General features: G+C 50.9%; 4 protein-coding genes across 4 annotated transcripts; 2 read left to right on the top strand and 2 right to left on the bottom strand.

The window, feature by feature from the left end:
• Positions 1-53: 53 nt before the first annotated feature.
• On the bottom strand, positions 54-1,876 carry LOC117902774 (protein phosphatase PTC7 homolog). The gene is made up of 2 exons (XM_034814371.1): positions 1,735-1,876; positions 54-1,672 (listed from the first exon to the last, which is right to left on the bottom strand). Exons 1-2 carry the CDS (start codon positions 1,735-1,737, stop codon positions 269-271), a joined length of 1,407 nt encoding a protein of 468 aa, XP_034670262.1. The 5' UTR covers positions 1,738-1,876; the 3' UTR covers positions 54-268.
• A 6,431-nt stretch (positions 1,877-8,307) lies between these two features.
• LOC117892358 lies at positions 8,308-8,933 on the bottom strand. Its single transcript, XM_034798571.1, has 2 exons — positions 8,792-8,933; positions 8,308-8,735 (listed from the first exon to the last, which is right to left on the bottom strand). The coding sequence occupies exons 1-2, from the start codon at positions 8,864-8,866 to the stop codon at positions 8,517-8,519; spliced, it is 294 nt and encodes a 97-aa protein (XP_034654462.1). The 5' UTR covers positions 8,867-8,933; the 3' UTR covers positions 8,308-8,516.
• A 753-nt stretch (positions 8,934-9,686) lies between these two features.
• Positions 9,687-10,304, top strand: LOC117895974. Its single transcript, XM_034803937.1, has 3 exons — positions 9,687-9,811; positions 9,871-9,957; positions 10,022-10,304. Exons 1-3 carry the CDS (start codon positions 9,737-9,739, stop codon positions 10,244-10,246), a joined length of 387 nt encoding a protein of 128 aa, XP_034659828.1. The 5' UTR covers positions 9,687-9,736; the 3' UTR covers positions 10,247-10,304.
• Positions 10,305-13,430: 3,126 nt separating this feature from the next.
• On the top strand, positions 13,431-13,819 carry LOC117898183. The gene is made up of 2 exons (XM_034807402.1): positions 13,431-13,613; positions 13,677-13,819. Exons 1-2 carry the CDS (start codon positions 13,436-13,438, stop codon positions 13,751-13,753), a joined length of 255 nt encoding a protein of 84 aa, XP_034663293.1. The 5' UTR covers positions 13,431-13,435; the 3' UTR covers positions 13,754-13,819.
• Positions 13,820-14,289: the final 470 nt, after the last annotated feature.

The following is a 14,289-nucleotide window of genomic DNA, read 5'->3' as shown; positions in this document are numbered from 1 at the left end:
CATGGTGGAATTTAGTTGCTTATATTGTTTTTGATGTGTAAAATAGAAAACCTAACCCATTGGGCGACTGCTGTTGTTGATCGGTGGGTGATGCTTGAGCTTCTCCGTTGGACAACCCTCACTGGCAACTGTTCACAGCACCTCCGTGGGGAGATGTGGAATCTGTGGAACCTTTGCCAGTGATTGCTGTCTCTGTGGATGGTGTGGTGTCGATAGTTGGGGGGGACTCGTCTCTTGGCAGTCGCTTGTTTTTGTCATTGAATTGGAACTAGTTGACCACCGCCAGAACGACGGTGATGTCATCCATCTTCAGCTGGCGGTTCGAACCCTTTCGATAGGTGCTGCAGGTGGCGGCGCGTGCCATCAGGGCCAGAGTCTCCGCATACAGACGCATGCGACAGGGCTCTGTGCGTCCGTCCAGCTCCGAGATCAGCGACAGAACTCGCTCATCGTTCACATTGTCGAAGAAGCCGTCGGTGGCCAGCAGCAGCATGTCCCCGGCCTCTGCGCGGAACTGCTGAATCGATGGCTGGGCGATGACGTCATAGAGGATGGCGGCGGAGCCACCCTGGAACGAGGCAAACGAGTTCCGTGACTGTTTGGTGGAGCGTGCAACAATTTTTCCCTTGCGCACCACCAGGAAGCCGCAGCTGCCGATGTTTGTGGCGGAGACGGTGCCCGTGCGTCGGTCCAGACTCAGGAGGCAAGTGTGGCAGCTGGCCAAGACGGGGTGGCGCTCCTCCTGCACCTCGCGATGGGCCCGATGCAGCAGCAGGTCCAGGCGACGCGGCTCGTGGCAGGGGCTCAGCGCCAGACGCTCGCAGGAGCGCATCAAGGAGCTGCTGAGCTCCCCAGGCGAGAGCTTGGAGATCCGCCCGCAACCGACGCCGTCGGCCACGCCCAGCGTGTCGCCGCGATTGGTGCTGGCCGCGAACCAGGCATCCTCGCCGCACTGCCCCAACACTTGGCACTCCGCGCGCTTCCTCGGTATGCCGCATGCCACGCTCAGCAGTCGCAGCTCCTTCGGCCCGTACAGCTTCCAGCCGTGAATGTCCTTTGGCTGTGGCTTTAACTCTGCATCAGCCACTTGCTTTTCGTACTCCTCGAGCAGCGTTCGCAGCCAGCCGTAACCCTCGAGCAGCGGCTTGAGCAGGCGGACGCCGCCACCACCGATGAGGCTCAAGCATTGACAACCGCCGGAGGTGGCTCTGGTGACCAGCCGCAAGCCACCGGTGGAGAGCACATGGACCAGCTGGGCTGTGCTCTGGCCAAGTCTGGCAATCGTGCGACCGCCATTTGTCGACGCTCTCCGGCACACCTGAGTGCCGCGTGCTTTGGCCTGCTCCAGCAGATATCCACCATCGGCTGTGACCCGGGCGAGGAGCTCGTCACCCCAGATGCTGGATTGCAGAAACTGGTGAGTGCCTCTGGCTGAGAGCTGAGCTAAGCTCGACCGTGCGCGGTACACAACGCGGGCACTTCTTTCGATCACGACGTTGAGCACTTTGCCAGTGCGTGAGATGAGGATCTGGACGAGCAGCCCGCTGCCTCGCAGCACGATCTTGATTATGTGACGGCCAGCGCTGGCCGCTGCCAGCAGATGTGTCTCCACTCTCTGGATGCCTGCAGGCAGTCGCACAACTCTCTCCATATTCTGTGGGCCAAAGCGAAGCTGCAACAAGGGCCAAGCATAAGGATAAGGCTTCGAGAAGGATTAAGAACTGTTTTACGTACCATTTCAGTTCAAGCTTGTGGGCTGTTTATGGTTGTCTGATTTTGTGGTTTTTTGCCGTCCGAGATAAGAAAATAATACTACACAAAGTCTCTGAATTTTGGTACTAAACGATTCAACGAAATGTTCACTGTGGGGCTGTTGTTTTGTGTTGGGAGGAAAGGCCTACTAAAAATGAGAATAAAAATGAGATGACAGCGAGTTACAGCAGCTCTTGTGTTCCATGGTTGATGTAAGAATGCCTGAAAAAGCACTGAAAATGTGTCTCTCCCCGTATCTATATTTCCATAATCATTTAGCTGGCGCCACACCATCGCCCACAGTCCCCCCACTGCACTTGCACATGCTGCAGCTCCGTCGCCTGGTCCTGGGCCTGGGGCTCAACTCAATTATGCACAATTACGGACACAAACAGATACCAAGTGGCAGGAGTGGCAGGAGTGTGTGCAGGAGTGAGAGGAATGAGGTAAGTATGCAGATGATATCTGCACCTCTGCCCCATGCCGGATGCTGCACTTTTTATTTGGGTGCTGGGCTTATCCCTTGTGCAGTTGCAGTTGCAGCAGGAGCTGGAGCTGGAGCTGCAGATGTGGCACTCGAATTGCATGCATAGCTCATTGCGTTGCCACACTCGACGTGGATGAAGTGCTGTGGCATGTGGGCATGGGTGCTGCAGCGGCTGCTGCAACTGCAACTGCTGCAACGACTGCTGTCAAAATGGCATTGAATTGCTTAAATACTTTCATCGTCGTCATCGCCATCGCTTAATGGCTTGCCTCTTTTTTGGTTGCCATGAAAACCCCCGAAAACCAAAAACGATGCTCAAACATATGTGAATGGCAGCCAGATATGAATAAGGGGCCCTGCTTGAACGCATGAATGAATGAATGAATGAGTGAGTGAGTGAGTGAGTGAGTGAATGAGCGATATGAAGTGCAATCAATGCAAAAATGTTTTCAAGTATCCAACCAGCCAGAGCCAGAGCCAGAGCCAAAGCATTCAGGACAGCCACAAAAGCTAGACAATTCCTGCAGCAGATGCACTGGCTTATGGGTCCTGGGGCTGGGGCTGGGGCTGGGTAATGGATGTGGCATGGGTATGGGTACGAGGACCTATTAGATGATGTTCCCAGCTCCCACTGGCAGGGTGTGCGTGTGTGTGCGGGCGTGTGTTGTTGGTGTGAAAGGATTATTCACACACTATTGATTTCAAATTGAGTTGACTTCAAATCCGTTTGAATTGACAGCAGGAGCGGCAGCACATGGCAACATCGTTGCCTCTTAGTCCCGCATGTGTGTGTGCTGCCGGAAGTTGACTAATGAATTTAATTTGCAGTGGGTGTTGGAGCAAGTAGAGCGACAAGCGGATGGCTGGCTGCTATCTGGGGGCACACTAGACATCAGCGAGGCAGTCAGCCAGGCAGCTGACTGATTGACTGGCTGCCTGCCTCGATGCCGGGCTGTCTATTTGTCTATCTATCTGTTTGGCTCGATGCCTGATGCCTGATGCCTGATGCCTGACTGATGTCTCTCTGGCTGGGCGCCTGCAAGTAGGCAACTGTCTCCCACACACAATTGATTGACATTGGCAGTTGTTGCCACAGAATGGCACACGCAGGAGGCAGGATGCAGGATGCAGGAGGCAGGCTGGTATGCATTAAATGCATCTGCAATTGATTCCATGCCGAAAGGAAACCAGCAGCAGACATTGTCCAAAGTGCACCCACTCTTTGCGGCCAGCAAGGACACAATGGACACCGCTTAGTGTGTCCTTTTGGGGCAGCCACAATTGTTGCCTGACCAATGATCAATTTAATAGGAAAACAATATTGATAGCCAAGGGCCCCAAAGGGAGGGCGAGCGGCAGCCGGACAGGACACTTGAAGCCCCTTGAGGCCAGCTACTGAGACGGGGACTGGGACAGGGACTGGGACAGGGACTGGGGCTGGGACTGAGACTGTTGCTGGGAGCGGAAGTGTTGCGGTTTCTGGTAAGGATTGGGGCAAAACCCCCTCCTCAATGGGAGTCCTGGGTTTTGTTTGTTTGCCTGGTTGGTGGTGGGGCTGCTCTGGTCGGAAACTTGCTAAACTTTTGGTGTTGTGCTGTAACTAAATTTGAGCAGACACATGCGAACACACCCAGGACATGCAGGACACCCGGACCTACACACACACACACACACTCGAAAGTCCCGGCAACACTTTCACTTGTGCGTAGCGCGCTCCTTGGCCAAAAGCCTCAACCCTCCACGCCCAACCCGTTCGAGTCCTGTTTGGTTTCTTGTGGTTTATTATTCACGCCTGAATTGATTGTAAATTAAAGTTTGCCCAGCCTTGGTCCGTGGCCCTATGTGTCCCTCGTGTCGTTGTGCATTTTGAGGTCAGCCTATGGTAAAGTTTTCTTTTGTGTGTGCATTGGATCTTGGGTCCAGGTCCGGCCTTTGTCCGTGCGGGCCACTCATCGCCCTTGTCTGCTCTGCCTCGGCCCTCACGCGCTCTCTCTGATGGGTGCTTAGACCAAGGGTCCTTGCCGTATTAGAAGCCAAAAGGCATTCAAGTGCACATAAGACGATTACACATCATTTAACCGACGCACTGCAAAACTATGAGCCACAGTCCCCAGTCCCCAGTCCCCGGCCAGACACATTGAGGGTCTGTAATTGTTGCTCCTTTTGCCTCTGCCTCTGTCTCTGCCTCTGCTCGCCTTTTATTGACTGCTGCATATTGATTGTAGTTACAATGCCTTCACGTCTTGTGCCACACGGCTGCTGCTGCTGCTGCTGCTGGCTCTCATCTTGCCGTCTGGCCAAGGAAGTTCATTTTCGCCTTCTGTCGGGCATGACTTGGCTTGATTGCTGGCATTTGTCGTTCTTGTTTAAAATTCAATCGCTGCACTCAAGTGTGTACGAGATGTATTCATGTGTACACCCCTCTCCCTCTCTCTAGCTGTCTGTGTGTGTGTTTGTGCGTTTTGAGACAAAATTAATTTGGTGTTAATAAAGTGAAAGTGTGGCCTTCCATTCACAGTTTGTCTGTGTGCGAAATTGTTTTCTGTTCTTGGGCTCTTTAAGACTCAAGGCTTATATTGATTGGCATCCCACAAAACTTTAAGCATGCACAATCAGGGGGCTGCTGCTGGGTTGGTGTTTCACTTGAGGTTTGGGTTGTTCTGAGCTTTTCCGGGAGTCTCTGGAGTGGGCCTAAATGTGCTCGGTCTTCCCATATTGATTGGCAAACCGAAAACTTTAAAGCAATCATTTTAGTTGGAGTATTTCGGTAAAATAACCTTTGAGGCAGCTGAAGAGGAATTAAGAGAATAAAGGCTTAAGGCAGCCCCGAGTTATCCCAAAAAATGATTCGATCCCGAGCTGTTGGATGAAGTCTCCACTACAGCGGATCGTGCATGGGAATGCTGTGTAAATGGGTCCTTCCCTGCTGCCGATCCTGGCAGGGCAAAACTTTGCCCACTTGGCCACATTGCTCAAGTGTTTTCGAGGCAGGGACGCAGGCATGCACTCGACTCCTCTCCGTTGCACAGTTCCTCTCCGTTGAGTGCAGAGCGGGCTGGGCTGGACATCAAAGTTGCCAACTTTCGACTTGAAGAATTTTCGACAAGGCGACTTGGAACTTTTGTTACTTTTGCTGCCGAGCCGCTGCAAGATACCTGAGCAGAGGCAGGGAGAACTCCGCCGAAAAAGAAGGTGGAATCACAGGCAGAAGGCAGCAGGCAGAAGGCAGCAGGCAGAAGTTTAATTGTTGTGTGTTGTGTCCTGTGCCGGCCTCCGGGCCCTGGCCGGGGCTCTGGCCCTGTAGCGGCAGCGCTCAGGTGTCCTTAGTGGTGTTCTAATTACTAACAAACTTAATTTGCTGCAAGTTATTTTCGTGCGGACACCGCCTGCCCCTGCATGACCACTCCCTTGCCTCCTGGCCATTCGGCTGGGACACTTAAGCCACACGCGGAGCGGACCCTTCTCGCGCGGCAGGCTTTGGCAGGTCTTAGACCAGGCCAAAAGAAAGTTTTGGAGGAACTTCTGAGAGCTGCACACCAGAACGATCTTCCACAGCAGATCGTGGGCAATGGAATCTGTTGCTGACCAACCGCACGGCCCGAGCCCATCATCCATTGTGCTCTGGCAACGGCAGTGGGAAACCGCTCAGGGAACGGGTCGTGTGTCTGAGGACTGTGTAGACGCGGTCAGGTCTGAGCTGGGGCACAGTGTCCGTTGTAAATTATGCGCTTTGGCTTACAAATTGCATGTGCCTGGCAGCATGAAGCATGTGGCAAGTCAACTGACTGACTCCTGGCAGCACAAGGACAGGCACTGCCCACCCACTGGCATGCTGCCCATCTCCATCTGCATCTCCACCTTCGGTCTTATGCTGCATCTTGCGAGTGCGAGTGTGGCGCATCTTTCGACTAATGCGTGGTCAAAGTTGTTTGCCCCTCCGACCGCCGGGCAGTGTATTCAAATGAGCGGCAGGCAGGCAGGACAACTCTTGTGCAACTCTTGTGTGTGCTTTGTGGCACTGCTCAACTGGCGAGGCAACTTTCTTAGACATACTTTTCTTATGGTCCCTGGCCGCTGGCCTCGGGTGGCCGCCTCAAAGGCAAATATTTTATGCTTTACGTGGTTGGGTTACTTGAGAAATTACGTGGTTCGTGCAGCAGCACCAACCCACTCCCACAGCTCTTTCATTGTCTTTTGATGGGGCGTGGAATGGGTTTTTGCTAGTGGCCAGGGGACCTGCATTAGTATTTAACATGAGCTGCCCAAAAGTATGCAAAGTTATTTCTTGCTCGTTGTCTCCCGCTCGCCCGCTGATGATACCCTCGCCAGGCTGTGTCCTGGCTGTGTCCTGGCTGTTTCTGACACAACATGTAACACAGAGGAGCAGGCAGAAGGGATTCCTAAAGGTATTCGCGAAGCCATAACACCGAGCAACTGGAAGCAAATATGGAGACCAAATCTGTGATTGATTAGCCGCAACTATTCGTGGCAACTTTGCATTTGTTTACAGTCTAAAATTCCACAATAATAATTAATAAATCCAAGCTTAATCCAGCTACACACACTCGTTAATATATATACGAAAAGTAAACCCATTTCGAGGGCATCGGACGGTCCATCAAAGCACTTTCTGGTCGCTCTTTCTGGTCGCTCTTTCTGGGCTGTGGTGCGTTGGGTTAACTTAATGTTATGTTCTAACTCTAAACGCATCCAGCTTGACTTTTTATCTTTAACCGCCCACCGCTGCTTGACCCTCGACATTCTCCTGCAGCCCCCTCTCCCGCCCACCAGCATTCAGCCCGCATTCTCGACTACTCCCCCGTGTGGTCCTTCGGCAAATGCTTTTGTGTACTTAGCGCCGGTCGAAAAAAAGTTGTAAAAATCGTGTAAAAAATTCTCGCACACAAAACGTGCAAAATGCGAGCAGCAGGAGCAGCCAGCAGTCAGCCGATTCTCCGACCGGACTCTAATAATTTATTTTAATGATAATGCATGCGAGCCATTCCGGTGTTGCAGGTTCATGTGCAGATCTAGTGGCGTGCTTTGTGGGCTATTCTGGGGTTAAGTTAGTGCGTAGTCAGAGGCCGAGATGGGTTAAGTGAGCGGCTGCCTAAAACTTTCAACTTATGGACAGCAGCCCAGAGGCCAGCAGCGCACTCGATTCAGTTCTCGGTAGATTGTTCGCCTAATGATATGCCTCAAATATTAAGTGCATGACACGCCCACTTGGACAGCAACTGAGGACAGTTTGCGGCAGCAGCAAGGGGCAGCAAGGAGCAGCCAAGGAGCACCCAAGCAGTGGATGGACGGACCGGACAGGACGTACTCGCACAGCGCATCATTGTAAAACCCTTTCGGCGGCTTCCAGCTACAAGACAAGTGCAAAGTTTTGCCCACAAAAACTTTTATGGAAGCATAAAACTTGTGCATTTTTCTACAAAACAAAGCAGAAACAACCAAAAAACAGCAGCAAAAGAGAAGAAAGGGAAAAACCACGCACACACTCACTGAAAATAGGAGAACAAAAATCAACACAGTGGCAGAAACTGAAACAGAGTTGGTCCCACTTTGCCCACTCTTGTGCCCAAAAAGAAAATGCAAATAAAAAAGTTTACCCTGCGACGGCCGCTTTTTCCAGCCACGATTTCTTTTTCTTTTCCTGTTCCTCTTTTTTTTTGTTGTATTACTTTCCCAAGAACTACTCTGGGGCTGAGGCTGAAGGTTGCCTTGGCTTGGACTCTGCGTTGACCAATGGGAATGAAGGTCCGAACCAGGGTTCAAGGCATTTCCAGTACTGGAGAGCTAAGTTTGCCATTTAAAATCAGTCAGAATATTTAGAGCTGTCTCCAAAAGCGTTTCTACGTATTCCAGTATGAACTACTTGCAGGACCTGATGTTGGCGCTTCTGTTCCTCGTCATGGCAGTGGCCTATATCGCGTTTATTGGTGTGAAATTTCGTCGTCGTGGGGCAGCTGCCAACAGCACAGTGCCCGTGGAAATGTGTAAGTGAAGAACCATCGATCCAACGATCCCCAAAGTGCCTTCATAATTGATTTTCTTGCAGTTCTATCCATGTCGTTTTTAATCGGCGTTCTTGTGACTATGTGGCAACTTGTCTGCACCTTTCAATCATTGATTAAAATATAAATAAATAAATTAATAAATGGGCGCGAAGTGCTGCCCCTGAATCACCCGCTTTGAGCTCGTGCGGGCAGCGTATTCCAATTAATGTTAGCAGCGATTTGGTCACGATTTGGGTTGGGTTTTCCACCGCCGCCTATCGCCGCTTGATCACGTCGACTTTCTGCTGGGGAACGCGCTCCCAGAGCTGCCGGAATCCCGCGTCCGATTTGCGCGGATTGAAGTGGGCAATTGTGTCGCGGGTGTAGCCCGTCGATAGGGCTGGCGCCTCTGCGGAATACTCGCCCTCATCGCCCGCTGGATGCACCTCATCGTTCGCAAGAGCTCCGTCGTCCATGAACTCGAGTGCCAGTGCCTGGGGAGGCATATTTGTTTGGGGTTTCTCAATGCATTTTGCAGGTCAAGACTCACCACGGGGTGGAGCAGGCCCACGGCCAGCAGCAGCAGCAGGGGGAGCAGGGGGAGCAGGGTGCAACGTGCGGCCATAGTCAATATTTGGCGAATGCCTCACAACATTTTCCATTGACCAACGAAACTCGACTGACCAGCGAGCACCACACGACGACGACATCCAATCCGACATCCAATCGGCTTCACGTGTGCCGCATACCAAAAACAAAGCAAAAAGCTTCGTTGACCCTGCCTGCCGAGCGGTCGGCCAGCGTGTTATTTTTAGAGTAGCGCGTCATTCCCTCCATTAGCCCCATGCCGCCCCCTCGCTTGGCTTATAGTTTGGCTAAGCCCCCCGCAAACGCTTGTTGACTCATTCGATTGCTCGCTTTAATGATGGCAAAAACGTTGAGCAAATGCCGCGCGGCACTGAGCGAAAAACAGTTCTGAAACCCCGAGAAATGTTCCAAAAAGTAACCAAAAATGCAGAGTGAAATCCATGACAACTTCCACTTTTTTGCCGCTTTCTTTCAGTGTTCTTCATACAGTAATTTTCATTCACTTGATTTGTGTGCGTTTTGCGTTTTAATTTCCATCAATGGCTGTGCAATTTATTGAGCAGAACGCCAGCAGGCAGCAGGCAGCAGGCAAAAAAGGTGTCGGAAATGTGGGGCCATTCGTGTGATGAATTATGTCCGATCACTGAGATCGTAAAGCAAAAGTCTGAGTGCAATTGTGACAACAGATTTACGAGCTTGCAAATGGAAAAGACTGGCAGATTGGCGGATGGGAATTCGTTCTCTTTGTCGGCCCGTAAAGATACCAAAAGTCACGATTCGTATTGGGTGCACGACTGCAGCTTGAAATCTTTCGCACACGGAGTCCTGCTACGGTTTGTCCACATAAAAGGCCACTGCTTGGGGCACTCCAATATCAGTTTCCAGCAAACGCTAAACCAACACCGAAATGAAGCATTCCCTGGCCGTCTTGGGCCTTTTCCTGGCCCTCAACTTCGCCCTGCCCTCGGGGGCGATGGGCAAGGTAAGTTGCCACACAGAATCCATTCGGATGAAGTGACATCTTCCTCTCTGATCGTTTAGCTGTGCGATGTCAGTGCCATCTTCAATACGGCCAAGGCCATGTGCCAGCTAAATCCATTCAAGGACAACTGCGCAGAGATCGATCAGGTAAAAGCTTCCACAGAGGCAGGCAGAAAGCGGCAATTAATCCACCTTCGACCTCCTTCGACAGGGCGTGGAGAGCTTCTCGCAGCTGGTGCTGGCTCGCCAGTCCCAACTCTGCAAGATCCCCGGTCCCATTTGGCTGCTGTGCAAGTACTGCGAGGCCACGGAGCCAGAGTCGTCCCAGCAGGCAGATGCAACAAATGGCACGGCAGCGGCTGGCAATGGAACCGCTGCGGCAGGCGCCAGTCGCTCGCTGCCAATCGCCATTCCACCCATAATTCCCGGCCTTTAATAATGCTTTTATTCAGTTTATTCTGCGTCTATTTCACGTTCTTTTTGGCATGTCAATTATCTAAATATATTCGCTAGCATTGCATTTTTGAGTGGTTCCCTCAGTCTGCCCATCGATCATGGCCCTGCCCCGCTGCTCATTTCGTGTGCTTAATCACTCCTTCGTGGATTCCACACACCTTTTGGCCAGCGTTTCAGTCAAAATTCAATTAATCGCCGCCTTATCGGGCAGCGCGCATCGGGAACTTATGAGCTCGCACTCCGCACTGCTGTATTTAGTGGCCCCTACAGCTGGAGATCGTTATCCAATTAGTCGAAAAGCTCGTGTAATAAATTGCCCGAGTTAAGGTGCGGAATTTTAATTACATAATTTACGCGTGCGTTGCGTGGACATCGATGATGCGATGCGCAAAGGGATGGGTCTGGTCCGGCCTGGACAGGGACAGAATCGGACAAATGAGCGAGCGACTGAGAGCCGTGCAGTCAGAAGTGCGCTTGATAGCTCATCTTAATAGAAAAGTACACGCACCCCGGCAAGGGGACGGGGATGGGGACGGGGGTGTCATTAGAAAAATGACAGTAATAACAATAATTATGAATTTTATCCGATTAGCGGACAGGCAGCGCAGAGTCAGAGTCAAAAGTCAGTTGGTGAGCGGGAGCGGGAGCTGCCTTGGACATATTCAAATATTTAGTGCAATGCGTGCCATTGAACAATTAATTCTTATCTAGTTGGACTGATGCAACAGTGCCGCGAAGGCTCCTCCTTGGCCAGTGCCTCTGCCGTGGGCATTTCTCACATGTCACTCGTCATCGCCATTCACCATTCAGCATTCAACATTCAGCATTCGTTCTGCTCTGTGGGGCAATTGCGTGTCAAATGCGCTCAATTTTGTTATGACAATGCGATGTAATTAGAGGCCACGCATAGGCCTGACTGCTGATGACCAGAGCCAAAGCCCCTAATATATGACGAGTGCGAGTCCTGGCTCTGGGTGTGTTCGCGCACTTGATAAGTATTGTAAATGGCTGCTCAGGCCTCAGCCCTGACGATGACCAAAGTGTGACTGACAGTGGGCTGAGGCGAGGGTCTGCTGGGTTGAGTGAACATTTGCATATGGCCGCAGGGAGTGTTCCTTTCGGTCTTGTGACAATGTTTCGAAAGATTTTGCAAGCGAATCCACACACTGCAGCAGCTGGGAAGCACTCGTATTCGCTTTGCCATTCGCTTTGCTACTCGTACTATTGGATTGAGTGCTTTGGCCGAGGTGCATGCCATTAAAAAGCTGTGTGGTCGCGGGCAACTAATTAAAACCACTTAGCAAATGCTTTCCCAACTGTAAAGTTAGCTATAAACAACGAACCCCAGCCCAAGCACACACAGGTGTGGGTGTGGGTGTAGGTGGGGGGCGAGAGAGACATATGCAACTTGAAACAAAATTAAAAAGCAAATAATTTTCATGGCAGCAGCAGCAGCAGCAGCCGCAACAGCGGCCGTGGGCTGAAAAAACATGCAGGGAAAACGGCAAGGCAAGGAAAGGAAAGGAAAGGAAAACATGAAATTCCAGCATAATTCCAAATAATATTACAACACCTGCGAAACCGTTTTTGAGTGGGCCAACCGAAAAGAGAAATGGTGTGGTAGTCGCGGGCAAGGGGACAGGCTGCGGGGTACGGGGTACGGGGTACGGGCACACTCACACTCGTGGCAAAAAGGGCTTTTTCTTGAAAAACCGCTCCACTGGAATTAATTAATTCGCCGTTGACGCTGCAGCAAAAAAAAAGCAAAAAAAAACACACACAAACACATAGAAAAAATATAGGAATAAAAATAAACAAGAAGTGCGCGAAAAATCAGTCAGCGAAATCAAAAAGATATGCACAGAAAACGCCCACGAACAGAATGTACAATCGGGCATAGACGAAGCCACAGAGACGCTATCACTGCACAAGGAATCAAATAAAATAAAGCAATAAAACTGCAAAAAGTTGGGAAATTTCAGATATGGGATATGGGAGATACTCGAGGAGAGGCTGAACTCAAAGTTTTCTTTATTGATGAAGCTCCCAGAGAAGTTGATGCTTAACAATTCAATCCTTGGGATAATTCCCCATTGAATCTTACTTTGTATTTGTACATTCTTTTTGCAGTCTTCTTTTACTGAGATTTATTCAGAAATTGACTATTTCCTATGGCTTGTTTATTCATTTATTTTTATTTCAAGCTTCCACCAAACATTAAACATTTTTATTCCTATTTTGTGTTAAATTATTATTGCAAGTTTGATATTGATCATGTCGAGGATCCCCACCGAATGTCTGTAGCGCAGAGTGTGGGTGGTGGGTGCGAGTGCGAGTGCGAGTATTTGTAGTATTCATTTGGTGAGTGGCGTGAATAAAAATGCACCTGCTCTGTGTGTGTGTGTGTGCGACGCATGTTCAAGGTGCAAACGCATACAAATTTTTGATTCTGATTTGCCTCTGTGTGTGTGTGCGTGTGTGTGCGTGTGTGTGGTAGGTGCATGTCTCCAGCTGTGGGTGTAGTGGCACTTGCTGCTCATTTTATGCTTCGATTGGCACTCAAGTGCAGACGCTTTTTGCCACAGCTGAAGCTGAAACTGAAGCTGCCTGCCGCCTGCATCAGAATTTCCAGCTCCCATCTGCCAGAGCACATTCCAGATGGAACAAATGTGCACAGATGTGGACGGTGTGGACGGGACGTCTAAGTGCTTTTTGGCCAAAAGTGAGTGGGAAATGTGCACCCATCAGGCACCCATCAAACGAGTCCAAGATCGTTGCATACTTTCGGGCGGCCAGCGATCAATGATCTGTGGCATGGTCTGGCCGCCTCTGCGCATAATCAAACGATAATCGACTCTGGAGATCTGTCCATTCCGAACATAAACAATCTGTTGCTGCATCTTTTGGTCCTCAAATCTTCCTCCCAAAGAGTCGATCCCAAAAACTCCTCCATAAGTAATTTGGAAGCTTCCACGCTGAGCCCAAGGTCGCCAGATAGGAATCTTTGTGGCATTTGCAGTCACAGTTCATTTGTCGATCGCTGAGCCGTGAACAGCGCCTCGCTTAGAGCAAGTAATGGTCCATGAAGGGGCGCCTAATCTTGATGGAATCGGGCCTATAAAGCGGCCAAGCAACGCACATTGCCCACCACATAACCATAGACCCAGTGATGGCATATCCAATCTTTGCTTTGCTGTCTGTCCTCGCGCTGTTGCTGTGCCTGAGCCAGAGCTGCTGGGCGGCTCCTTCGGGCGATGATTTGGCCAGGTTTGGGGAGCTGGAGCGCACCATCAAGGAGCTGACCAGCTCCATACTGACCATGAGTGCAGGCGGAGGAGCAGGAGCAGGTGAGTCCGCACAAAAGCAACTGAGAGATGCAGAACAAATCGTGGACTGTAATCCTCTTTCAGGCTTACTGGAGCGTGGCACTGGCGACCTGATGGATGCTGGCAGCAGTGGCAGCTGGCCCGAAGAGAGTCGCTCCTAGGCTGAAGGCTCCTGGCCCTCACTCCGCTCAAACTACTAAACGGCGTTTAGCAGCTCTGCAGTTTAGTCCTTTTGTTCCTCAGTTTTTTTTTGTTTCCATGTAATAAAACAGCAATGAGAACTGTGATGTATCCGTGTACGATCGCAGCCGAAGAGAAATCTTATCAATTCTGGCGGCCTACATAGCGATTTCAATCCAATTCGAAAACGAGCGACAGCCAGCGGCTGGCAGTGGCTGCAAATTGTCAGCTAAATCTAATCAAGTTAATTTACGCAGTCGCACCACAGATCCCCAGTTCCCCAGTTCCCCATTGCCCAGTTCCCACTGGCATTACCCATTTCCAATCTCTCGGCGCGTTGAGCGCCAAGGCAAAGACTTAAGACTGCGGCTTAAGTGCCTCGATGGCGACTCAATTTGCGGACCGCACCACAGACTCAATTAGCTAGGAAATAGAAGCAGTGGGATGGCATTTGGACTGGCACTCGGACTGTGACTGAGGTGAAGATCAGCTGGCAGGCGGTCTGCCATCAGCTGTT

This window comes from Drosophila subobscura, chromosome A (assembly GCF_008121235.1).
Source record: "Drosophila subobscura isolate 14011-0131.10 chromosome A, UCBerk_Dsub_1.0, whole genome shotgun sequence".
Classification (NCBI taxonomy): Eukaryota; Metazoa; Arthropoda; class Insecta; order Diptera; family Drosophilidae; genus Drosophila; species Drosophila subobscura.
Note: the sequence above shows the minus strand (reverse complement) of the source record. Positions and strands in the feature narration are given on the sequence as shown.